The 27,853-nt window shown below is 40.3% G+C and overlaps 1 protein-coding gene across 8 annotated transcripts in view; it reads right to left on the reverse strand.

Annotated features, from left to right (window-relative positions):
- The window catches only part of DCLK1 (doublecortin like kinase 1), a 335,075-nt gene that overhangs the window by 299,915 nt on the left and 7,307 nt on the right, over positions 1-27,853 (reverse strand). For all 8 annotated transcript variants that reach the window (XM_065895852.1, XM_065895851.1, XM_065895853.1 and 5 more), the window contains exon 2: positions 19,104-19,450. In XM_065895852.1, coding sequence (XP_065751924.1) covers positions 19,104-19,450 — 347 coding nt within the window. The remainder of the gene's footprint in view (positions 1-19,103; positions 19,451-27,853) is intronic.

Here is a 27,853-nt window from a genome sequence, read left to right on the forward strand (position 1 = left end):
TTTTTGGTTTTTAGCACAAAACTTAGGGTAGCCTTTGGGCAGTACCGGAGTGCCCATGTATAAAGGATGCTTTGGCTGGGTCCAAACAACATGTTTTAAAACATGATGTGGGAAAATGGTAAAGTTCCAGTGGTTTTCCTGTTTCTTCCTAACTGAAGACTCAAATTCACCTTTGCAGACTGATCCTTTCTACTCAGAGAGTTGGCTCTGGGGGCTGAGGCCTGAACCCAGGAGGGAACGAGCAGACAAGAAGACGAGCAGGTGAGCTGGCCACTGCCACGGTGCCAGAGAGGAACTTGACCTTGGCCTTCAAGAGCAGTCCAGGCTGAAGGCTCTTGCTGCAGCTTTTTTTCGTTTGTTTTTTTAATGTAAAAAGCTTCTGGAAAGTTTTGTTAAATATCACCTTTGGCCTTAGCTCTGCTGTGGGGAATGAAAGGCCAGCCCTCTTCCACGTTGAGGGAGAAGTGGTGCAAGGCAGGGAGCCACAGCCTGGGAAACAGGTGGTAACATGGTGAAGTGTGCCCTGCAGGGGGGCCAGGCAGCTTCAGCCCCAGGAGCCCAGCTGAGGGGGGACAGTCAGCCAGGTGGGGCTGCCGAACAGGCAGGGCCTCCCAGAGGCACATGGAGATTCTGAGGGAGCAGAATCTTAATGTCACTGCTAGGAAAGTATCTGTACCTCTTGACAAAGCGAAATACTTTATTCGACTGTTAAGAAGCCCCATGACAACCACACTTCCATTTATGTCTTAGCTTATAATAGCTCGAGACGGCTCACTATTCTTAGCCTCTCTGTCTTCTAGTGCAACCATTTCCTCAGCCTGTTACACTCCTCTCCCACCACGACTCTCTATTTCAAGGTTCCTATGGATTGTAATGTTTATGAATACTTTTAAAAATAGATGAAATATCAACAACCAGTAAAAAAATTGATGAAATATCAATAACCAGGGGCTTCCCTGGTGGTGCAGTGGTTAAGAATCCGCCTGCCAATGCAGGGGACATGGGATCGAGCCCTGGTCGAGGAAGATCTCACATGCCGCGGAGCAACTAAGCCCGTGCACCACAACTACTGAGCCTGTGAGCCACAATTACTGAGCCCGCATGCCACAACTACTGAGCCCGCGTGCCTAGAGCCCGTGCTCCGCAACGAGAGACGCCACCACAGTGAGAAGCCTGTACACCACAATAAAGAGCAGCCTCCGCTCACCGCAACCAGAGAAAGCCCGCGCACAGCAACGAAGACCCAACACAGCCAAAAATAAATAAATTAAAATTTTAAAAAAATCAATAACCAGTAAAACAAATACATTTTTATTCTATATTTTTAAAGAACACTCTCAATCTGCTTACCATCATTGGTTCTATCTATGTAAGCAAGTTTGAGGGAGAAAAGTCTGAAATCATCTTAAAATGGCTTTTACCAGAATCATTCCTCTGCTTTCAGGAGCAGGTTTTAATTTTCCTATTTAGTATCTTCAATAGGCCTGATTTCTGGCCCACTTCAAATCGCTCCTCCTTTGTGTAATCTCATACATTTATGAATAATGTGTAAGCTCTTCCCTGCTTGACATGAACACCTCACATCATAAACAGCTAGGTGACCCAGCAGGACAGGCCCAATGCCTGGGGACCCAGGGGGCCTGCCAGCCCTAGTGGAAACACAGGCCTTCCCCCAGTGTGCTTTGTGCAATTCATGGAAGTCTAACTACATTTGGAAAGAATCTTGTTCCAAATCAGTCAGTATATGTTTCTTCCCACTAAATCTCAATGTGTCCCCGCCCTCGTGACCTTCTCCACAGGACTGTTTGCCAACAGGAAGCCCAGACTGTCCATTTGTGAAAGGTTCCTATTTGCCCCAAGTTCCCCATCTCCCTCCTCTTCTTTTCACCTCAACTCGCTGGCAAAGACATCTTCGTTTTTCTTTTTCTTTGCCTTTTTTAAAGTTTTATTTTATTTTATTGTTCTCTGTACAAAGAAATCTACAACAGGTAGCTCTGGTCACTGAATTTCCCTAATCCCTTCTTTGTTTCGGAGGCACTGACTCTTTCCTCGCACCAATAACGTTCAGCCCAGTTTGATTTCTTCTCTCCACATTTCAAATATGAAACAAGACAAAATCTTGTTTCCTCTGGTATGAGAGTGACTCCAGCAATGCCTCCCGGGAAAGGTTGAGGACACTTTGATCCCCACTTGGCGGCATGAGAGAACCAAAGCTTTTTACTCTGCTGGTGACGAATCACTACCGAGGTCCACTGGGGAGGATAAGCAAATGTTAGAAATCCAGACTGTGTGTGTTTGACTACCAGAGTCCCCAAGTGTGCCACACGTTTGGTAGGAGAAAGCACTGGGTTGACAACCTATTACTATTTTTTAAATTTATTGCACTTTACCTTTGTAAAGTGTGAGATGCCCTACAACACACTATAAAAGAGTGCAAAAATTCTCACAGCCTTGAGATGCTGAACCTATGGCCTGGTGGAGCTGTTCATTCTCCATTAACAGGGAAGATGCCTAAACGCTCCAGAGAAGGTGTCTTAGAAAGGAGCTCCCAGGAAGGCCAGACGGAGGGCATTTCATGCAGAGGGGATGGGACTACAACGACACTGGAGGTTAAAAACAGCAAGCTGGGGCTTCCCTGTTGGCGCAGTGGTTGGGAGTCCGCCTGCTGACGCAGGGGACGCGGGTTCGTGCCCCGGAGCGGCTGGGCCCATGAGCCATGGCCGCTGAGCCTGCGCGTCCGGAGCCTGTGCTCCACAACGGGAGAGGCCACAACAGTGAGAGGCCCGCGTACCGTAAAAAAAACAAACAAACAAACAAAAAAACAGCAAGCTGTCTGGAGAACTGGGACTGAGGGCGTGCCTGGGGAAATGGCAAGAAACGAGGGTGGACAGGGCGCAGGGGCGCATATCTTGAAGGCTGTGCCATGCTGGGACAAAATCAGCTCTGTCTTAGCGAGCACCCTCTGGAGGCAGCATGGAGGCCTGGGTGGAGGGGACACAGGCAGGAGGCCAAGACCAGCTAGGGAACTTCTGCGGCAGTCCAGGCCAAGAGTGAGAGCACAGAGAACGGGAACTGGATTCCCAAAGCATCCCTGGGGCACACTGGGTGACTCACTGAGGGACCCGCTGGATATGGGGACAGTGCAGGGAAAGGAAGGATGGCCAGATGATGCTTAGGTTTCTAGTGAGGCAAGTGGAAACCCAGAAACAGAAGAGGAGGGCAGCAATGACCTTGTGATCGTATCTGCCTCGCTCCCCAGACTCCTCACCACCCCATGCCAATGGCCGGTCCCCTCTTCTGCTCTCACAGGACTCAGCACCTAGCACATGGCATGGCAACCCTTTCTAGAAACGCCTGTCTCCTGCCCTGTACTGAGAGTGTCTCGGGGCAGGTGCAGGACCTGACTCATCTTTGTATCTTCAATGGCTGGCACATGATGTCTTGTTATGTGACAACGCCTGACCTTCAACTTTTAATCTACATTTGGCCACAAACGGAAAATGACAACCCAAACTTCAGCGAAGCATCATGTCTGCTTCTCTATATGTTTACGAAGTTAGTCCACAAAATTTCTTTTAGTTATAATACCCCAGAGGTACAAATATATGAGTCAAGGCAGATAAAGAAAACGGTGTGATGTGATTAGTAGCATCTGATACTGTTGACTAAACACAACTCCAAATCTGCTTCATTTTTCCCACTGGAAGACAACAGTGTATAAGAGTTCTGGCCTATTAATTATTTTCTAGCTGTGTTATTTTGAACATATTATACAATCCCTCTACATCTCAGTTTCCTCATCTGTAAAAGAGAAAAGAGAGAACTTACCTCAAAGGGTTGGTGTGAGGAATAAATTTTTAAATGCATATAAAGTGGTTAATATATAACAATTGCTGAGTACGTGTCTGCAGTCATTATGCATATTGATTGTTTAACATTTAACACCACCACTCCCCACCTTACTGCCCAAACACATCCCCCATTCATCTGAGATGCCTTTTCTTTCTTTTTCATTTTCTTCATTTTTCCCTCTCCTTCCCACGTCCAATCAGACACTAAATTCTATACATTCTACCGTCTAAATACCCCATGCACACTGGTCAAGGGTTCAGACCACACAATACAGTCTGAACTAAATAAAAGAGACTCTGAAAATAAGACAAGTCAAGGAAAAAAGTGGCTTCAGAGAGGAAGGCACTGTTCACATATTCACTGATCATCGGGCCTCAGTAAGAGACAGGAGCAATAGTGATTCACATTATCACTGTTGACTGATAATCAGGCCTCAGTAAGAGATAGGAGCAATAACGGTACTTCAAACTACTAACATAATGGGTCATTGAGATGTTCTTGAAATTCTCAACTTCTATATCAGACCTTAAATATGTAATTGGTTTATGGGGAGGGAGAGATTACAAAATAATTGGATCTCACCCAAGAAACAGACAAAGCACATGGAAAGCATACTTTAGTTATGAAAAAGCAAAAAGATACACAGCTTGAAATATGTTAATATAATTTGAAATCTAATCAGCCTATAAGTGGTATTTTTGGACTATAACAAAGAAAGTATCTCCAAATGGAGCACAGAGAAGGCAGGAGTAAAGAATATACGTCTGGGGAGCCCCTCTGGGGCATTAGAGGACAGTAATTGTTATTCCATCCTGCCATGAATGTTAAATGTTTCTCCTCTTAGTTGTCTAGGTTTGGAATTAAATCAGAAATACCATATGTGTGTACTGCACTCTTTGGAAAGAGTGCAAAGACCACAAGTGGTTCACTGCACTGAAATGCTGCATCACCTTCTCTGCTCCAAGTTACTTAATAAAACCCAAGTGAGCCCCAGTGCTGTTCAGCTGGAGAGGACGAAGACCACAGTAAAGGTTAAAGAAGGATATACTTAGTAAACCCACATTATACAAATGACTGCAAAGGTAGAAAAAAAGTCTTTCCTATAAATGCATATAGAAGGATGGGGTCAGCATTTTAAAAGTGATGCAATTAAAAAGCAGATCAGCGGGACTTCCCTGGTGGCACAGTGGTTAAGAATCCACCTGCCAATGCAGGTGATATGGGTTCGAGCCCTGCTCTGGGAAGATCCCACATGCCATGGAGCAACTAAGCCTGTGCACCACAACTACTGAAGCCCGCACGCCTCTGCAACAAGAGAAGCTACCGCGATGAGAGGCCCGGGCACCGCAATGAGGAGCAGACCCCGCTCGCCGCAACTAGAGAAAGCCTGCACACAGCAACAAAGACCCAACGCAGCCCAAAATAAATTAATTAATTAACAACAAAAAAAGGAGATCAGTGATTGCCGGTCTCGGGGCAAGAGTGGGGAACTTTCTGTGGTGCAAGTATCCTAACACTGGATTGTGGTGATGGCTGCAAGCTCTATAAATGTATGAAATCACTGACTAGTACACTTAAAACAGGTAAAATTTATGTATGTAAATTATGCCTTAATAAAGCTACAAAGCTTTTTTTAAGTTGACATGTTTTAAAATTCAACAATATTCCCTTTCTATAAAATGGCTGCATTTCTGGGTAATGGGTTCCATTAAGAATGTTACGTTTCCACTGTTAGGGATGGAAATCTTTATGACAATTTTTTTGAAAGATTCTTAGGTGCTTTTTAAAATTACTCAAAATAAATTAATTTCATAACTAACAATCAAAATAGCAAGAAAAAGTTAGAAGAAATCAAAGCAAGACATTTCAGTAGTAACCTTCTCAACAGTTACTATTCTTTTGGCAACCCACTCAAACTATAATATTGACAGATCCCCAGAATTTGATAAATTCAGAAGAAAAGTATTTTTAAACTCCACTGGGTAAAGTAGATAAAACACAGCAATGAATCATGAACATTCTTACAAAAAATAAAAGATTCATGTGAATTTTATATACTCAAAATGTCAAAACACCAGATAAAGCCGAGTATGGCACTGTGGTTAAGAATGTCTGTCTGCCTCGATCATATACTAATCAATTGGGTCAACCAGTTGTTTCCCTTGTTTCTGCATCTGTGAAATGGAGATAACAATAATATCTACCACATAATACTACTGAGGTGGTAAAAAATAACTCTTTAGTTAGTGCCTGGCATATGGTAAACATTCAAGAAATGCTAGCTGCTGTTGTGTTCGTATTGATGCCATCATCCCTGAGTTAGGTTCCATATACAGATGATCTTATTCTCTTTTCTACAAAGCCTCACATCGAGGGACGGCTCCAGGTCTTTACCTTCCTGAAAACTCAATTACTCAGCAATGCTCATGCCAACCCTTTCCAGCTACTGCAATAGAATATATCTTCCAACTTTTGATTCATTACACAGTGTGTTATCATTCATACTCTGGCACAGAGCTGGTGCCACACCCCCGAACTGGTCTGACACACTTTCTTCAGACTGTGTTAAACCAAATTATTAGGCAAATAGGACAAAGAAAAAGTCAAATGAGCAGAACCATTTACCGTGGAGTCACTTACAGTAAGGTCCTTCCACAGGAATGAAGCATCCAAAATACAGACATGCAATAATTTAAACACACAGGGTAAGGCTTCATTTTTCCCTTTGAAAAAAGTAATTTTAAAACCTTGAAAGAAAAACATTTATTACTGTTGCTGAACCTCAAAACCGTATCAACATTTCCTCTAGTCCTTCCCCTCATTCTCTTGTGCCCAAAAATGTACATCTGGGGGGTAAAAATTGCCGAAATCAGTTCTCATATATTTTGATATTCTTGTAAAATCTTGAAAATAACTTCCCTCTCACTTCAACTGATGCAAGGAAAGGAATGGTGATTTTACAGGATCTGACTGTCAACATACCTCCCTGGGAAAGTGCAGGCTAGTGAAACTGAGGGCTAGTTCACTTACTACTTATTTTCAAGCCTTCCACAATATGCCACGAGCTTTGAGGACAGGGACTAATTTAAATGTGAAGTTATTTACTAGCATGCTGGTACACAGAAGTAGGCTTTCAATGTTATTCATATTCCGAATGTGCTAGAAGTGTTTATTAATTAAACTATAAAGTAGAACATATTTTTTAGCTATTTAAAATGAAAGGTATTGTTAAGAGTGTCTTGACAGGCACATTTCCAAACAGTGCAAGGATACCTTCAAGCAAGGTTACCTATACTAATCACCTCCTACATTTTGAACATACAAATATGAGAATGCAAATTTCCCTAGCAGTGAATCTACGGGGTCCTAAAGGGACTCCTCTGCTTAGGATTCCACTGTGAGGAGTTCTTCCAAGTCCTCCCCCTACCCAATGGAGGAATACTGAGATATTCTCAACTCCTGGCACAAGCCCATGCTCCACAGATGTCTACTGACCTAACAAATCTATGCGAACATGCATACTCTCAATAGTAGAGGGCATGTGAATTAAACAGCTAAAGCAGGACCATCTCAATAGAACCCATGTGAAATTCTTGATCCAATTTGGCAAAATCAAAGGTGAATCTGTGGATAGCCTGCTCAGCTGACAGACACTGGCACAGGTCTTTGTTTCTATGACAACGATCAACAATGGGCACCGCACAATAAAATAATGGGATTAGGTTCAATTTCCTCCACCTGAAAGTATACCAGAGGCATCAATACACAATATTCTTAGGTCCTTTCTTTTCCTATATGGTTTAATAACTGTTGCCAAATGCAAAAAAAAAAAAAAAAAAGAAAGAAAAAGTTTAATAAATAGACATACTTTTTAAATACACAGTGGCTAAAGTCTACCAATTCGCCATGAAATTTAAACAAAGGAGAAAAGGAATTTTTGCTATAAAAGAAAATGACGTTCCCAACCAAAAAATGGCCAACATGCCCTTTATTCCTTTCCCAGCACACCAATCCCAGAAAAGTCCTGAGAAATACATAATTTTATTTTTTCCCAGGGCTATATCATCAACCAGTGACAAAAATGAACATTCTATCGCGTCTCCGTATGCCACTTATTTCTAGAGCTTCTTATTTTCTTTCCCAATTTGGAGCTATGATCCCAGAGATGTAAAAAGCCCCTGATGATGAGCTCCCGGGCACTGTGTGGCTGTTTGCAAAGTCACATCTGCCCTACGTCGTGTGCGGTCATAGGCAGCGGACAGATGAATTAAGCAGGCTACACCTCCCCAGTCTCTTAGCCTCCCAGGCTGCACTGTAAGAGACCCACTCCAATTCTGATTACTAGGTGATCACTGCACACCAGGTTACCCCTCCACTGTAGTTCTCAACAGCTGAGTCTGTGATACATAAGACTCTTGGCCACTAAATTCCTAGATATACTAACTAGAAATTATTTTCAAAAGTTGCCCCTCCATTTCCTGCACACATTAAAAATTTCCCCGTGTTTTTCTGGACATCTTCCATGTTGAGAATTTTCTCATGCATAGGGACTCTGCCTGACAACAGTTGGAGATCTAAAACCAACTCTTGCTTAGGGACTTTCAATCCTCCCCATGGAAGATATTCAGAAGGACCATGAGGAAAATATTAAATTTGTGTGGCCTATCGAGGGGAGCATGCAGATAACTTCCAACAGCATGCATATGGACTCTGCGGCAACCACGTACATTAAGCCCTTCATCAGGATCAGCATTTCCATGGTTATCGTTCAGCCTTCCCTGCATCTCTTAACTTTCATTTATTCTCCAAACAGGAAGTCATCCATCGTTACAGGAAGTCATCCATCGTTACAGGAAGTCATCCATCGTCCACACACAGGCGGCCCACTGAGGCCAAATCGCAGGGGGCACACTCTTCATGCTAATGGACTGGCTGCTATCCAGAACTTTGTTGATGGCAATCATACCTTGCCGTCTGATGTTAATACTGACACTGAGAAGATGCAAATGTAACTGCTAAAGTCAGCTAAAATTAATGTTTAAGTCCATCTACTGAGTAACAGCATGGGTTTATCGTCTTTAGGTCTTTGGATTCTGATGCTCCATTCATACTGTCCAGTATGATCTGTGCTTGATCTGTGCCTGATCTGTGCTTCCCCAACTTTAATATGAATGTGGATCGTGTCAGGATCTTGTTAAAATGCAGGTTCTGATTCAGCAGTAAGTCTAGGGTGAGGCCTGAGCGTCTGCATTTCTACAAGCTCTCCAGTGGCATTACTGCTGCTATCTTCCGACTCCTCTTGGTAACAAGGTTTTAAAGAACATGGGTGGAATATATACCTGAGCATACAGGACCTTCTACAACTTATTTTGTTGTGTAACTAGTTACCAGTTCCCATAGTATTACTATGAAAAAGCATCAGGGGTAAAATGTCTCTCCCTTTCTTTTTCAACATAATGCTTACCTTGAATTGTTTTCTTCCTAGGAGATTTTTTTTAAAGAAAATATTGATTTTGTCTTACTATCTGCCAAGGTAAGTTTAGTTTATGGTTTTCCAAGTAGAGAAAAAGAAAGAGTAGAAAGATCTCCCAAAGAGACCCTCCTAGTCCTACATTTATGTGATTCTACTTATCAGAATCTGAGCCACAAGTTAAAATCAAGAAACATCATTTAATAAATATTAAGCATCTAATAAGGGTAGCCAAGAATATAGAAGTCCATATAGTACTGTCTTCTTTCTCCAGGACATTCTGGTCTTACACAAGTTCACAAACAGTTATAACACAAGCAGACGTGATTAGGCACAGAAAGAGAATTACCCGGTATTTCTCCCTCAGGGAGAGACTTGTAAAGCATCATGGTGATTGAGCTCCAACTGACCTAAAAAGCCTAAATTAGCTGGTATTTATGAAACAATACTAGACTTACTTCATCAGACAGGTTTTGAAATGCAATAATAAATTTTTTTCCCATGAAGATTCCCAGCAGAGCGAATGAATTCTGAGACACTTTTAACCTCCAATAACCGACTACACTGAATAACATCTCAAGAGTCACTACTCCACATGATGTCTGCCTCTAAATCTGCTTTTAGAACTCTATAACTCAGCCGTAAGTCAGAACTCAGCCAGGAGATGGTCCACTGATGAGTTACTAGAGAAGAAAGAACGCTGGACAACTTGCCTTCCAAGGATCTTACACTGGGCAATAACATAACACAATTAGAGAAGGAATGACAATAATTTCAAGACATTTCCCACATGAATGTGCATAGTAGCATGTGAGATTACAAGCAAGAAACCAAATTGGATTCAGAGTAGGATCTGAATTTTTTTTTTAAAGAAAAAAGCAAAAAAATAGGCCAAAATATTAACAAGAGCCATCTTGTCAATGAGACTGTAGGTCATTTTAATTTATCTTAATATTTTCTCACTTGCTCCAAAATTCTTTACAACAATTATACATTCATCTTACCATGGAAAAAGCCGATTAGAACATAAATCTCCCATCTGTCCTTTTGTTTCTATGGCATGTTGTTTACAACATAGTTCAGGTTTAAAACTGGATTTTAAAATTTCCATTTAATTTCTGAAACTGCCTTCTTTCATTTAATTTAGTTTCAAGGATTTAAACTAATCAGAAAAATGTGCTGCAACATACTTTCCTCAGCATCACAAACGCCCTTGAACACTGCAGGTCTGTGTCTGCAACAGTTGGGCCAGATGCTCTTCATGTCACTCTCTTATTGGCCTATCACCAATTTTTAAATCCATAAAATGTATTAATTAGCTCTCCTCTTTACGCACTGGATGGCAGAGGCAATGTCAGGAAGATTTTGAGCAATTCTCCTGAGGCAGATGGTGAAAATTCTCTAGCAGAATATCTATTGTTTCCCCATGGGATAAAAGTTCTTTCAATTGAGGAACTGCTCTAAAATTAGCAGATGAGTTTCTGTTTAATTATCCTAGAGCCTTTAAGGAAGCAGGTGTCTGAGCTAGAAAACAAGCGCCATAATGAGCCGCTTACAATCTGCGGTTTCAGGGCAGAGAGCACCACTGGCATTGAGGGCTACACACAAGCACAGCCCAGGGTGACCAACCAGCTCCTAAATGGCCTTGACCTGCGCTTTGCAGAACACTGGAAGCAATGTGTTAATACCAGAGGTGTAGGTCATGCAAACCGGTCAAAGGTCCAGTCATTTAGTCATTCAATCATTTCTTGAACAAGCATTTACCAGGTCAGGCCCTAGGGATTCAGAAGCCAGTAGGACACCTTCCCTAGCCTCATCCTATGAATTCCGACGGGGGAGGCAGGCACATCATCTGTCAATAGGCCAGCATAATCAAGAATTGTGGGGTCATCTACAAAGGACGGAACAGAGCCCCCTAGGAGAGGGGGCTGTGAGTTCTACACGGGGAAGTCAGGAAATGTTTCACAGAGAGGCCACCTCTGAATTAATCTTCAGAAAGAATCAGCTTCTTGCTTTGCAGAGCTGTGGTGATGATTCAATGAGATGGACAGACACGTGGCAACTAGCCCATGGCACCGGGCACAGAGAAGGTGTTCAACCAATCAGAGTAATAATAAGGTTAATATTACTATATTAGTGTAGTGGTTTGTGGAAAAGTTACTTGTAAGAAATGACTGGTATAATTAAAGAAGAAAGTGAAGAAAATAATATCTAGGCTACATTCACAACTGATTGACAATAAATGGAATGACAAAAATATAATCACTAGTCGTTTAGCTACAATACAGACGATGGAAACAATGCAAAATGACCAATTCTACTTTGACAGCGTTCTACAACTACGTGTCCTGTACTTTTAGGAAAGCCTGGAACTTGAAGACAGCAGGGAGAGGGGCTAATAGTTATAGAGGACCTACCATATATCAAGCCAGGGCCTTTATGTACATATCTTCTCAATTAATCATCCCGCCAACACTATGAGGTATGCTTTTTTATTGCCATTTTAAAGAGAAAACGGAGATTCAGAGAGTCTGAATTGCCAGAGGCCACACAGCTAATGTGAGATAAAGTCAGGATTTGATCTTATAAGCATCTCATTTCAATTTCCACGCTCTTTTCATTATACCATGGAGCGTTTTCATGTGAAAAGACACATTTACAAAGGTAGATATGACTAGTAATTATTAAAGGGTAATTTTAAATAGTGAGTTCCCTCAACACATTTAAAATATGATTGTTTTTCAAAAACAAAAAACAATTTACCCTTAGCTTTTCAGGTGTAAGAACCACCAACAGTTAAGTGCCTACCACAGTGCTAAATGTGTCACACAGATTGTTTCATTTAATCCTCATGACAACGTATAAAGCAAGCATTATTATCAGTCCCATTACACATAGGAGAAAACGAAGGAGTATCAGAGAATTCAACTTCCCAGTGGGAGGGCAGATTTCACTGTGACCAGGGGGAGAGGACAGACTTGACCCCAAGTCTATCAGTTTAAAACCATGTGTTTGAAACTCATCTATAAAAACTAGTGTTTCTCTTCTGTACCACATCACTGCATATATCAATCCCTATGCTTACATTACAACAGCTGCAAGCAAATTTGCTCATTACAAGTAAATTCAATATACAGGATTTTTAAACTTCATCACTTAAGTGGGGAACTAAGGTTTCCAGGCCTGAATGAGAAACTGGATCAAGCTAGATTTTTCAGACTGAAATCTGACCTCAGGCCCAGCTGACGTGAAAGTCCAAGTCTGTTCCTCATTCCAACGTGCTCCCTCAGGGCAGAGGAAGCTCACAGGCCCAATCAGGCTCCCAGCCTTTGTAAAAGCAGAAGTCAGCACTAGGAGATGATCCCAAAGCCCCCAACTGGGGAAAGTGCCCCAGCACCCTCCGCCCAGCAGAGGGAGGGTTTCAGCACATCTTCAGTTCAACAGGGGGCCACAGGGGAACTCAGAACTCATTTGACAGCAAATTAGAATTCAATTTCCAGAAAACTGACTTTTGCTGAGACCAATCGAAGCCTTAAAATATACGCCACTGCAGGCACCCATAATTAATTACATTGTCAGAGGCGCTAAGACTGGAAGACAAGGACTTAACTTTTCCCAACTTGGGGGAATTAAAACCTACATAAGGACAGGTGTAGCCAATAAATCCTGAGTATCAACCAAAGCTACATAGTGTAAAACAGCACACTCCATTCTGGGCACTTTAATTCCCGGAGTGAAGTATCATAATGATTCTTAAGCTCCTTTTTCTCTGAAAACAGCTAAGATTTTCCAGCAATTCTGAGCTCTGGCAAATCGTGAGAATGGCTGAACATGTGCTCTGAGCGTCTGCAGGAAATTTTAATTTGACATTTTAAAGTGAAAGCTAAATTATTTGTATCAACTGTTTTTTACATCAGTTGCAAACAAAACCAAAAAGTGTTACACGCACTTTCACAACATATATACCAAATCATAAGAGTAAAAATCTGTATAACAAGAATAAAGGTTTTAAATATGCTTAAAAAACTTAGAGCTGTCATAGAAGTTTTTATTTAAACAAACACACACACACATCACTGTTACCAACAGCTACAGAAAAATCCTTTTCCAGTCCAACCAAACCCTTTCACATCCTAAATTCCTTCTTTTTCATTCAGAAACCTTTGGTTTTCACATTTTCTATACTCATTAATTGCTACAGCCAAGGTCAGATGTGGTAGTAATATGTACCACTTCTTTAACTTGCATGGAGCTCTCTAAACTCAAGCGTGAACCAAATTATTTTTACTTCAGATTAGAATTAGGTATTAAAAACCAAAAGGAAAAAAACCAAAGGCCATTTTGTGACTTCTGATTGATAAATTCCTATGGATGGTATCACCATTTCCTGCATTCCAATAAACTCATAAACTAACTTCCTAAAGTAAATGGCTGCAATTATTATGACTCATTTACAAGCATCTTTTGAGCTTTATGTTTGTAACAGGTGAGGGGACCAATGATCAAAAGATACTGAGAAGACGTATTAACTAATATATTGACAGCAACTGGGATTTCCTTTACAAAGCAGCTGCTTTAGTCAGAATGTTTGTGTCCCCCAAAACCTCATATGTTGAAACCTAACCCCCAAGGTGACCGTATTAGGAGGGAGGGTGATTTGGGAGGTGATTAGGTCTTGTGGGTGAAGCTCTCATGAATGGGATTAGTGCCCTTAAAAAAGAGACCCCACAAACCTCCCTAGCCCCTTCTGCCATGTGAGAACACTGCAAAACCAGAAAGTGGGCTCTCACCAGACCAAACACGCTGGCACCTTGATACTGGACTTCCAGCCTGCAGGACTGGAAGAAATAAATTTATTTTGCATATAAGCCACCCAGACTGTGGTATTTTGTTATTACAGCCCTAATGGACTAAGAGAGCAGCTATGATGCCTGTTCTCAGTTTACCATCTAAATCAGTTTATGAGTACCTTTACTTTAGCTGAGTTAGTCCCAGTGTTTTTCCATATTACAAAGACAATAAGTTGTTTGCTCACGCTAGCTTGCAGCAGTGGTGGATTTTACAAAGTGCGTGACCTATGTGAAACGTCTGTAAGATAAAAATACAATACCCCTGAGTGAGTTTTTCCTCTGATACTAAAGTATATTGTTATTTTATACAGATCTTCAACGTCAAAGACTAGATAAGATGGGATGTGAATACATCTTCTACTTAAAGAGCAATCTGGTTTCTCATGACTTACACTTCAGTTGGGAAATGGGGGATCGTTGGGAAGTGCCTTATCTATGATCTGCACAGTATAAATTGCCTGCTTAGGCACTGAGTGTTCTAAGACTTGCTGTTGTTTATGTTTCTAAGCAAGGATCCAGTAATCACAGATGCTGAAGACTGAGGAGTTCAAGACAGCCTGATTAGCTGTTCCAAAAGAGGTATCAGGAGATACGCAAGTGTATCTTTTCAGCAAATCTTGTACGTTTCGGGCTTATTTTAATCATTTAAAAATGAGTCACACTCCAAATGACCTCTGGGATTAGCTTCCTAGTAGGGTGAGCGAATAACCCACAGAAAAATTCCAACACCCAGAGCCTGGACTGGGACAAGAGGAAAAGACTCTCACACCCTGCAGAGCCACCCCTGAACATGGAGAAAGGGGATATGATTTTAACCTTCAACTAGAAAATGCCCTCTGTCCGTCTTTGGGGGCCCTTAATCAGTGCCCAGATAAACAATGCATCACTGAAAATAAGACGCGGCAAGAGCCTTGACCTCCTAAGCATGCCGGCGGAAGTGACTGATCACCTGGTGGGCAGAGGCCCCCGACAGGGGTGAGGAGGGGGCAGCAAGGTTGCAGGAACCTTTAACCAAAGCTTCAATGCCACTGGATAAAGAAAGGAGTTGAAATAATCAGAAAAGGTTCACTCACAAACAGCCTGCTCATGAACCACAACGGCCATCCAGGGAAACTGCACGTTCCTGCAAAATGTCTTCTATATGGTGCAACACTTCCAATATGTTGATTTCCTCATCTCCGTCGAAACACCTCAAAAAAGCGCTGTATAATGACCTCATAGGCTAGGGCTTAAAGCAAAGCCAAGAGGCCGATGAGCAAGGAGGACGAGTGACAAGGGCATGTGGTCCACGTCCTCCAGCCCCCATCTCTGGGTACCATATGTAACAGCCGGCACGGGCTTGCACTGTTCCACCATCAGGAATCCCAGAGTCACCAGTTTCCTTCCCATGGATACATCTGCAGGCTGCCCAAAGGCAATCTGAAAAGCCATTCCTGCTTGTATAGCTTCCTCTCTACCCATTCATCCAAAGCACTCAAACTGTTAATTAAACAATTCTATTTCCTCAATACAAAAAATTACCTTTAAAAGCTTTATTAGACTTTGGATTTTAATACAAGGGCTCAGTTATACTATTAAAAAAAAAAAGAGAGGCAGGCAAGTGGTCTTAAGGGTGATGTCCTGTGGACAGCATGTGGACCCTGATGCCACAATGGGCTGGGTAAGATGGTGGCAGCATAGGGCGCCACCCTCCTATGGCAGAGCGTCACGTAACAGGAGGGCTTGGAAGGAAGTGATTTTTTTCTCAGAGGCTTAGCAAGCCTTGGTCACAGCCCAAGCTGTCAAAGAATCCCTCTCACAAATGGCTTATGGGGGCAGATTTCTCTTTTGAACAGAAATGATTCTAAAGACTCCCGGGGTCCATGAGGAAGGAATCAAGCAGAAAGTCTTTATATTCTTTCTACTTAACCATCCAGTTCCTCTGCAGCTTTTTACCACTCCTGCTATGAAGAGAATATGCCACAACCGAGGCAATGCCACGAAGGGGACCTGAATCAGCTCCACAAGAAAACAGCTGAATACAACAGTCAGCGGGATGACTGCAGGGGAAAAACTCATGGCAGAAAACCTTCAGATGATATTCCTTGTACAAATTACTGACTCGAAAATTCTTTTTCCGGACATTTGCGTCTCTGGTGTTCTACTATAATCTGCTGTGTACAGTGGTCATGACCACAAGCTCTGGAGAGAGACTGGTTCAAATTCCAACTCTGCCGTTTATATCTGTGTGGCCTTGGACATGTTTTTTTATTAACAAGTTCTGTGTCTTAATATCCTCATCTGTTAAGTGGGGATAATAACTGAGCTATTAGGATTAAACAAGCTGCTACATGCAAAACATTCAGAATAATGCTCAATAAAGCTACGGTCGTTATTACTATAGTTCCAAATTGCTTTCACTTATTTATCAGAATTGCTCCCACAAGCACCCTGTGAAATAGTGGGGATCATTTCATCCATGTTTTTCTTATGAGTATAGTGAGACTCCGTTAAGTGATTTGCTAAAAATGTAAAAAACCTGTGGCTGAGCCAAGATTTGAATCCTGGTCTTCTGACATTAAACCTCGGACCTTTTCCATTACTTTGCATTATTTACATGTAAACCACAGCAAAAATGAAACCAAGAAGGACCCTGCAGGGCCTTTTCGGGACAGACCCCTGTGTCCCCTGACTCTTGTTTTTAGAAAAGCTTTAGCCTCCTAGGCCTTCTGCAAGACCCAAAGGGAATTTAATCAGAGAAATGAGAAAACACAGAAACAAAGGAAGACAATCAAGCAAGACAAAATAACAATAATTTAGCCATAAAACAATGTCACGGACCTTTAGTCCCTCCTCAAGGGCTATAGATAATGACCTGAGCCATATCCTTGAGTCGTTTTTGCAGATACTAAAACCCCCATCAGGTTGAAGAAGTTAACTGCATGCTGACCACCAGCACATAGACCCCAGACCAGCTGGAACCAGAAGGTTGATGATGTTAGTTCCCAAAATACCACCCTGTTACCTCACCACCGACCAATTAGAGGGATGTACATGAGCTGATCATGCACCCTGAGACCTTCTCCCTCACCTTGCCTTTAAAAACACTTCCCTAAAAGCCACAGGTCTTTCGAGCATGAGCTGTCCGTTCTCCTTGCTTGGCCCTGCAATAAGTGCTACACCTTCCTTCACCACAACCTAATGTCAGTAGACTGGCTTTGCTTCACATCAGGTGATTGGACCAAAATTTGGTTCATAAACAAAAACAGCCATTATAAAATATGGACACTAGATAAATTCCTAAAAGGACAAAAACCACTGACAACATCATAATATCTATTCTAGGAATTCATTCTTGGAATTAACAAATGATCAGCTGATGGCAATTTAGCTTACATAATTAAAGCCAATTTTTTTATTCAGTGTGTAGCAATTTGGAACCCCAAAATTCTGAAGCAAGGTGGGAGGAGGAACATTTATCAATGCATATTCTTTGTTGTAAATTTTACTTTTTATGAAAACACATAAAATCCCATCTTGAGAAAAATCACAAAAATGTAGAACTACAAGATGGTTGAGCAGTTCATTACAAAGGGAACCACTGAAGGGCTTAAGTGTTTAAATGTGAACCTTGCCATCTTATTGCTGCTGTAATTCACAAGGCAGCTATGGACTTTTTCATCACTGATATATTGGTGACATTCAGGCTACATACACCCTCTTAGATCTAGAAGACTGGAAATTTCCTAAGAATCCTTATCCACGTGACACTTAAGGGAAGTTTTATGAGACAAGCAGAAGGTACGTGAATATAAATGAACTGGCAGATCTTCCTTTTTCTCCTAATGAATTTTATAATTTAGAGCATTTGAATGGATTCCCAGGGGAGGAATTCATCCCTATTTTTTTCATTACTAACACTCTCTAGTATTTGCATCTATTTCTAATTCATAAAGTTTGCATGTGTTAGCCTTCAAGAACTTGGATGAGTCTTCTATTTAATAAGATCAATCTTTTATGAATCTAGTTTTGATCCTTAATATGTACTCTATATACAAATCGTTCAAATTATCCCTCAAAATAATTTCTAAAAAGTGGACAGATCCATGTTAAAAACAAAATTTCAAACAAATATAGTGTACTAAAAACTATAATCTGAAACCAAAAGACACTGGTAAACTCTGAATGACCAGCAAATTTCTCTGTCCATATATCAGTGTTCTTTTTTTCCGCTCACCATCAGGGTTCTGTCAAATCTTTGCAAAAGTCCACACAAGACTTCCTTTAAGTTCATCTGAGCAATGCACGTTAAAATGTCCACTCACCCAAACTGACTGATGTACATTCCACAGTAAAGGAAAACCTTTTCATTGTAATTCTGAAATTATGTTTTTGATACAAGATGTATAATATTCTAGAAATATGCCTCTTAAAAGCCACCCAGATGGAAATATTTCATTCCTTAGATATGTACATAAAAATCTATAAAATGTAATTAAATCTCACTAGTGAACATTACTGAGACATAAAACTATGAAATATTATTTAGGTCAAAGAAAGGACTCAGATTTTTCTCTACTGGTCAGAGTCTACCTCTATACCTCGGTCCTGCTCAAGGTGATAAGACATTACTATACAAACAAATTGAAAACAGATGGCTGAAAAAGGCACCATTATGTTAAACAATGAATGACTGGAAAAGTAGAAATCTCTGAGTAATCATTTAAGCTTCACAGGTCTATATTTGTACTTGATTTCAGTGGTTAATCCTGTGCTAACTCTATCCTTGAACTGGTTTGGGGGCAACAGCTATGTATGCATTGACTAAACGACCCAAGTCCCTCAACATCAGTAAAATGTATGTTTCAGGTCTCCACCATAGGCTGCACAAATCCCCCAACTCCCTGGTTCTTGCCCGTAAAGTCAAGGTCACAGCATGATACCTCCCTTACCTGCTTCCCATCCAGGGTGTAGAGGCGTTTCACCACTCCCGAGTCCAGCTTGATGGCATCGGTGATGTCAGTGAGAACCTGTTCAAAGGAGTGAGCCGTCTTCTTGTTCAGCAGAATCCGGACAGCTTTCCGCGGCTTCACTCCACTTCTGATGATGGTGACCAGCTTGGGCCGAATGAAATCCTTATTCTCCCGCACCTCCGAAGGGCTCCCTTTGGCGGTGGCCAGCGAGGACACCGCCCGCGAAGCAGAGGTGGTCTTGACATTCACGGACCAGTTGGGGTTCACATTCTTGGTGTACTCCAGCTTCTTGAAGGGCTCTATTGAGCCACACACATAACTCTCTCCTAAGGAGGAGAGAAGCATATTTAAATTTACACTCAGGTAAATTCAATTCTTTTTTCCTACTCTCTGAATTTTCCTTTTCTACTTAGAAGCAAGCACTACTTGTGACTTTTTAAACAATGGCGGTATGATTAATAATTAATGAAAAAGAAGTTTGCCTTCTTTTTTTAAAAATTTCTATTGGAGTACAGTTGATTTCCAGATTTTTGACTTCCAATCTGGCTCTGTCAGCAACAGACTGGTATTCTGGGGGAAGAAAAAAATCATCATTCTTCCCTTTCATCATCTTCAGTTTGGTGACAGAAATCCCGATATTAAACAGCCCTCAGAGAGATATGAAATTGAATTCAAAATAGAAACTATTTGGGGGGATTTAGTTATATTCATATTTGCAGAAAACTTCAAAATTGGAGGCACCTACATTTGCCACCTGAGAGAAAATAAAAACTGAAAATGGATCAGAAAACAGCTTCTAAAAATAGCTGTGTAATTTTTTTTTGACGGGAGTGTTTGCTTAACATTTTGTAAAGTCAAGTAAAATTCCAAAAATAAGCAGAATAACTCCTTTCCTTTTCTTCCATCTTCACAGGGCCAAGCACAGTGATCCACACACACGTCACACTGGTTTATAGACAAAAACTTTTGAGAGTCATCAACTTACAAACTTCATAAACTGATTTTAAAATAAATATAACTATATAAGATGAAAAAGAGCTGAGGATCTAATGTACAGCATGGTGATTACAGTTGATAACACTGTATATTTGATATATATTTCAACATAGTATAATTGAAATTCGCTAGGAGAATAGAACTTGAATGTTCTCACTAAAGAAAAAAAGGAAAAAAGAAAAATATTTGAGTTGACGAATATGTCAGCTAGATAAGAGGAATCCTTCATATATATATGTAAAATTGTCATGAGGTACACTTTATATATCTTACAATTTTATTTGTCAATTATAATCCAATAAAGCTGAAAAAAAGAAAATATACAAAATTAAATTTTTTATTAAAAATGACTCCTTAACAGAGAATCATTTAATGAAGATACTCAAACTATTTTTTTTTTTTTTTGCAGGGTCTTCTACTGCCTTGTTCTCTGATATATGCCCAGCACACAGGACAGACCAGTGCCTGGCACCTCGGGGTACCCAATGTTTGTCGAATGAATAAAAGAATTACGGATACTCAGACTATTAAATAGATATGTATCACATAAAAAAGAAGGTAACACATGTACCATTAGTCATTATAAAATGATTAATCCTGCATACACATTTCATAAACTTAGGTCAAAGCATTTTGAAATTAAAGATCTCATAATGGCTTTTTTTCTGTGTTAGTAAGTCTTTATAACTGGGAATAGGTAAAAATGCTAAAAAGCCTTCATAATTGCAGGTAAAGTAACCTAGGACTAATCCTACACAGCCCATTTACTTTTATCTAAATCCTTGTCCTATTTTTAAATTAATAGTGCAAATATCCAAGGCCATGGAATAGGTATTCACATAAAAATAACTGAACCAGGGTTTCAAAAATAGAAAAGCACAATTATATATGTTATCAAACATTTACTTTGCCAATGTTTTTAAAACATATTCCAATGTGTGTTTATGCATTATGTCTCACTAGAAGTGGTACAAATAGTAAGACTAGGGGACGTTTACCAGTTTAGAAAACCCCCTTTCTAGTCACTTAGCAGTTACTACTGGTCCCAACTATGCTTTTCTCAAGATCTATGTGGATATCAACAACACATCCATGGGGGCTGCAACAAGAGCGGTGTTTCCGAAGGCTTGGTGGAGAGACAGTGTGAATGTCATGGTGGGAAGAGAACTGGAACTCTGGGCTCGAGACCTGGCCTCTCAGCGTGTGACTTGGGCACGTCCCCTACTCTTCTCAGTGGTAGTTTATTCACCTGTCAGATGAAGGATATGCCAGTGGCCACTTTCATCTCACCAGTTTTTTGTGACCATCAAATTAGACAGAAAAGGTCAAAGTGATCTCAAATGCAAAACTGCTACACAAGTGAGAATCACCAGAGGATGTACTGCATGAATTGTGCAGTAAACAGGTATTAACGCTGTAAAGTGTTCACTGTTTCTGTGGTTACCAGCAGACCACAGATCCACTCAACTTGGGATCCATCACAATGTGAGGATGCCCCAAGCTTCCCCCAACAAGACACACAGGCCTTAGCTGACAAAACCAGACTTTGTCAGAATTCTGTGCTCATTGGAGATATGCCATTGTCTGATTATTTGGAAGTTTATATACTAAGATGATAACTTAAATCAAAACAAAAACATGGAGTGGTTTACACTTCAAAAAGGAAAAATTTTTAACTTTAGGAATAAAAAATAATTTTAAAAGGGAGGAATTTTCAAGTATTCACATAACAGTATGGAATGGGTTTGCTGAAAGAGAAAACAAACACTTTTTTTTTTACATCTTCTTAGACAAAGCACACTGAAAATTTCTGAAAGCATGACAACTTTGAGAAGATAATGCGGGCTTGGTTCAAGCAACAGCAGTGAGAGGAAACTTGTGTTTTATCAGTGCTATCACTTTGAAACTTCTCTGCCTCCTTTATCGAATTCAGAGACTGGAATAAAATCTTGGGGAAGGGTGTGAGACTCCCAACAAAGATGATATTGTGTTAAGAGGAAAGTGACACTAAAGTGAGAGAAAGGAGTGGTCACCAAATCCAAGATCACACACCATCCAGTGCTGTCATTTAGAATCTATTACACTATTCAGGAATTCAGGAAAAGCCAAGATGGCTTTCCATATGTTAATAAGCTTCTATTAAGTTGTAAAAATATATTTGCATTAAATCTACTTGACCCTCATTTTGACTACTTTTATTTTAATCGTAATTCCAAACTTCTTCCCATTACAAGAGACGTAGCCTCTGTCATAACGCAGTTAAAGTTGATTGTGTTTTCTGATCTTGTAAAAATTAGCTTTTTAATTAATGTGTTTATATCATTGATAATTGTTAATTAACAAATGTAATTGTTCTGAATGGGAAAAATACATAGCCTTGATTTGGTCAAATGGCTCTGGATAGCCAGGGTTTAATCTCTTCCTTAACTGGGCAGACAGTTAAGCGACAGGTTATATTCTTGACTAGAGAATCATCAATAGGTTTTGTTCAAGACCTGACATGAGGTATGTGTGTTAAAGGCCATTCAAAAATAGCAAGATATTGGGGTGTATGCATCTTTTCGAATTATGGTTTTCCCCGAATATATGCCCAGGAGCGGGATGCATGCACCCCAATGTGCATTGCAGCACTATTTAGAATAGCCAAGACATGGAAGCAACCTAAATGTCCAACAACAGAGGAATGGATAAAGAAGATGTGGTATATTTATGTAATGGAATATTACTCAGCCATAAAAAAGAATGATAATGTCATCTGTAGCAACATGGATGGGCCTAGAGATTATCATAGCAAGTAAGCCAGACAAATACAAATATGATATCACTTATATGTGGAATCTAAAAAAAAATGATACAAATGAACTTATATACAAAACAGAAATAAACCCCCAGACATAAAAAACAAGCCTGTGGTTACCAAAGGGGAAAAGGGTTGGGAGGGATAAATTAGGACCTTGAGATTAACATATAAACACTGCTATACATAAAAGAGATAACCAACAAGGACCTACTATATAGCACAGAGAACTATACTCAATATTCTGTAATAGCCTATAAGGGAAAAGAATCTGAAAAAGAATAGATATATATGTGTGTATAACTGAATCACTTTGCTGTACACCTGAAACTAACAGAAAATTGCAAATCAACTATATTTCAATTAAAAAAATAAATTGATTAAATTAAATAGCAAGGTAAAGTAAAACTTCTCATTAGTACCATAACATGCTTCCTCTACACACTAAGCCATCCCAGAGTTTCGCAGTATAATCTCTACTACCACAGGGAAATAAAAGTTAATTTATCTAAATCAAAGTATATTTGGGCAAAATAGCCCAAAATGTGCTTTGAAACTTTTGGATTATTTACTATAGGTGAAATTAGACAAGGATGGCAAGATGGCAAAGATCATAGATGGTTTAAAGGAAATGGCATCAAAATCTAGGAGGTGGAGCTGGAAATCACTAAACATAATGACTTGCTCATTGGTTATCACACTGTCAATTTTGTTCTAGTTTATTAGAGCCAAAAATTTTTATGTTAAGACTGACCCTTAATTTGCAATGTAATACTCCAGGTACCTAAGACGCCCCAATAGCAGGAACTGCAGAAGCAGCATCTTTCTGAATTGCTGTGGCATTTAAAAAAGCCAAAAAACTAATACTTGCTGTGAAGCAAAGGAAGAGTTAAACAGTTAAATAACAGTTAAAACAAAAACAAACAAAAAGAATGAAGGTAAGAAAATGAAGCATGAAATTGTGTCTGGATCCAATCAATACCTCCCAAAATATCAGAATATAGTAACTTTTCCCTGAAAGGCTTAAGTATTTGGGGGATTTTTGAAAATAGAATAATTTCGGTGTAAGCATATTAGATTATTTTAGAGGTACCAAAGAGTCCTTGTTTTTTTCCAAAAAATCACATATGCATTTTTAAATTATTAGATTTTCTGTTATTCTTTGAAGTATGGGAATAAGTTTTCTCTAACAAAGTTTATTAGTAAAAAATCTGCAAAGTTAATGTTACTTGGCCACGGGCTCCCATTAAGAAATTAGAAAAAAAGAAAAAGAAATTAAGAGAATTTGCATGTAAAAGAAATTCTCTTAGTCACTCTGGACAACTTCCAGTAATATGGTACCAGCTCCCTGGGTGACCAGGCCTGTGGAGTCAGCTAGGAAGGTACTCCTCCACGAGATCTCATATTAGGAGATACTAGAAGTCTGCCCTGTTTTTCCTCATTGCTAGAGGTTTTTCATTGGCTAAGGGTTGAGACATGTAAATTCCAGCTGTGACATCACTTGACCTCGGTCTGAAAATGACCTAATCTCCATTCTTCACATTATTAAAGCTGCTTGCCCACCACCTATAGGATTCCTTTAAGCTCCAAATGTGGCATATTCAAAAGTGTCTTAAGTGAGGGCTTTGCGTAATATATCTCATTTTTCCAGAATAAAGACTATCTTACTGAAAACTCTGGAAATTAAAATTCACTACTGTGAGTCACAGTAAAAGCTGGGAAAGATTCAAATATATATTTAAATCTCTGAACTGAGTTAAATTACATGAAAGATATTATTTATGGAATAAAATGTCATAAACTGCCTTCTGGATATTATATTTTATGAGCCTATCTCAGTATACACAGCAACATTTCATAATCTACCTGTAAGGTGCTGGTTTAAGAAGACGATTTTGATAGTGCTATCAAAGGCAAGAAAAAGGATTCCCAAAGGCACTTATGGATCATTCTTCCATGGAAGTCTTTCATTATGTAATAGTACATAAAAATAAGCTTACTGAAAATAAAATGTGAATGTGTATTTTAGGTCTATGGAAAATGTCAACTTCTCAAATTTAAAGCAATAGAAAAATAACATAAAAAATGGAAGGATCCAATTTTTTTTTTTAATTCAAGACTGATATAACTGAAAACTAGAGAAACTAAAATAAGAAGGGGAAAACAGACAGATGACCTATAATACAACAGTGGTTTAATATAATGTACAAAGCCTATTATAATTTACAAAAATACAAGGGACTAAAATATGTGACAAAGGATAAAAACAAAATAAAATAGAAATAGAAAATGCCACTAGGGATACTATAAATTGCTATCAACCCTTTTGGAAAGCAACATGGCAAACTGTATTTGGAGCCACGAAAATATTTATTCTCATTGCTAAAAATGTTTCCTAAGTAAATAACAGAGCAACAAATAACAACATTGCAACAAGTACAAACATAATTAGCCATGAAATCTAAAAATTTTAAGCAACCTCCTAAATTCTCAGTAACGGGTATAACACCTGAAAAGAATCCGAATCCTAATCCTCTGACCTTCTCTTCAAAGAATTTAGAAAGCAAGATGTGTTTATGAAAAGATTCCACCACAAGATAAGTGATAATTGGTAAATAAGTGGTCCCAGCAATCCTAATTCAGAGGAGAAAAAAAAAGTCATTTCCCACTTCCCACTGCGTGATCAATGAAGAAAAAATGGAATTCATGCTGGCCCTGGAAGTGAGGGTCAGATGTTCATTAGCAGAAAAGAGGACAGCATTTCAGATAAAAATAAAACACTAATATGCTCTAGTGAACAGTGCAGTAAAGGGATAGTCTGATTGATATTAATATGTCTTTCTCAAAAAATAAAAACGGTGCCAGGGACAAACAAGTTAAGAGAAAGACTGCAGGAGGCAACAAGGTCAAAGTGTTTATGCATGATCAGACCCAGGTTTTAGAAAGACCACACTGGCTGTGGCGTGAAGGCACGGCTGAAGGCAGGACATGGGGAGACAGAGGTCAGGAAGCTACTTAGAAAGCTATTCTAATAGACCAGGAGAGGAGCTGGAGAACAAAAGTTCACACCTCCGCATTAGGAACAGAGAGAAATGGCTGCCCTGAGGAGTACTTAACAGAATCAACCGACTGGATTGAAGAATTGGCAATTGATTGGATGCAGCGCTCAGGGCAATAGAGTCGACGACAACACTGAAATGATGGCATTGAAACCTATTTGGGCCAACTTCCCATATACCACGACAGAACAAATGAGAAGGGGAACATGTTTGCATTAGATGGTAAGGAAGAAAATGAACTTGGTTGTGCACATAATCAATCTGAAGTTCCTAGGAGCCAACCAGTTGGAGATTTTCCAGCAAGCAGTTAGAAAATATGGGTCTGGGGTATGGGAAGGAGATGCACGGGCTAGCTGCAGCTATGCGAACTGAAGAAAATGCTCAGAGAGACCCCACCCAGCTGGACAGGATGAAATCCAGGCAACAGCAGTACTGAGAGTGCCCAGAGATGGAGGTGCCACTGAAGGGAACTGAGAGAAATCAGGTGCCTGGAGCCATGGAAACCAAGGGGTGGTGAGTACATGGCGGGGAAAGACCCAGACATCACCATCCAAGGCTCCAGGAACAGCAGCAAAGATAAGGTTTCCTAAGAAATCCCTGGCCTGGCCATTAGGAGGCCACATGTGGCCTCGTAACAGCCACTTCAGTTGGATAATGATGTCAGACTGCTTTCGTTCATTCGTTTATCCATTCATTCTCTCTTTCCTCTTTCTTCCAGTGATATTTATTGAGTCCTTGCTACTACCATGATAGACAGTGAGGACATCAATGGCTCCTGACTTCCAGAGACACTGATAGAAAATAAGCAAGTATATTACAGTGTAATGATGCTAATCAAGGGGCTGATGTATGATTGGATGTTGAGGAAGTAGAGACAGCAAATGCAGATATTTCTCATGGTAGAAGAGCCAGGGGTTGAGAGGTAAGCAAGACAAAGGCGAGAACCGTTTAGATTGTGGGAGACTTGTTCAGTAGGTTGAGGGGACAAGACTGGAGATGCTATTGGCAGAACAGGTTAACTTAATGTTTGCCATCAGTAGATCTTGTTGTAACCCATGCCATGCTACCTGTAATCCTCACCGCGATACTGTGAGCTAAGAACTAACAGACCCCTCCTCCCAGAGCACACTGACCCACGAGGAGCTAGGGAGCTTGCTCAGCGCCACCCAGCCAGGAAAGGCGGAAGCAGCTTCAGTTGCGGCCGGTCGGCCTGCGGAGCCAGGACTGCAGCCTGATGCCATCGTGCACCCTCAGGAGAACACCCATCTGACCCTCCTCCCAGAGACAAGGAGGCCCAGAGGTGGGCGAACACAAGGAAAGAGAGCAGCTGAGCCTAGTATCAATGGGTAACGGGAGACAAGCCAGAACAGAAGGAAGGGGCAGGAGCAGGACCACTGAGAGAAACACGATAAAGATGGAGAGCTGTATCCTCTACGTTCGCGGGAGAGCCGTGGTGAAGCACAAGTGCGGTATGCGATGCTTTGTCAGTGGCCTGGTCTCTGGGCAGGAAAACTCGTTTTAAGCCCACTGTACACGACAGGTGTCCTAAAGGACCTCATCTAAGAGAGGCTGTAATGGGAATGGAAAGCAGGGGCAAATACAGGTTCTATAAAAAGAAAAGAGAAAACAAGCTGAAAAAGGAAAACTAAGATATACAGTTTCAGCTTAGGAGACTATTACAACAGTACAGGAAAGAGATGAGAACAGTCAAGGGACAGGGATATGAGGGGTCATTATTTAATTTTTTTAAACGTTTTTGCATCTTTCAAAATTTTCTATAATGCTCACTGTATAAAATGTGCCACTCCTTCAGCCATAAAAAAGAATGAAATAATGCCATCTGCAGCAACATGGATGGACCTAGAGATTATCATATT

The sequence above is a fragment of the Phocoena phocoena genome, chromosome 18, assembly GCF_963924675.1.
Source record: "Phocoena phocoena chromosome 18, mPhoPho1.1, whole genome shotgun sequence".
In the NCBI taxonomy this organism is placed as follows: domain Eukaryota; kingdom Metazoa; phylum Chordata; class Mammalia; order Artiodactyla; family Phocoenidae; genus Phocoena; species Phocoena phocoena.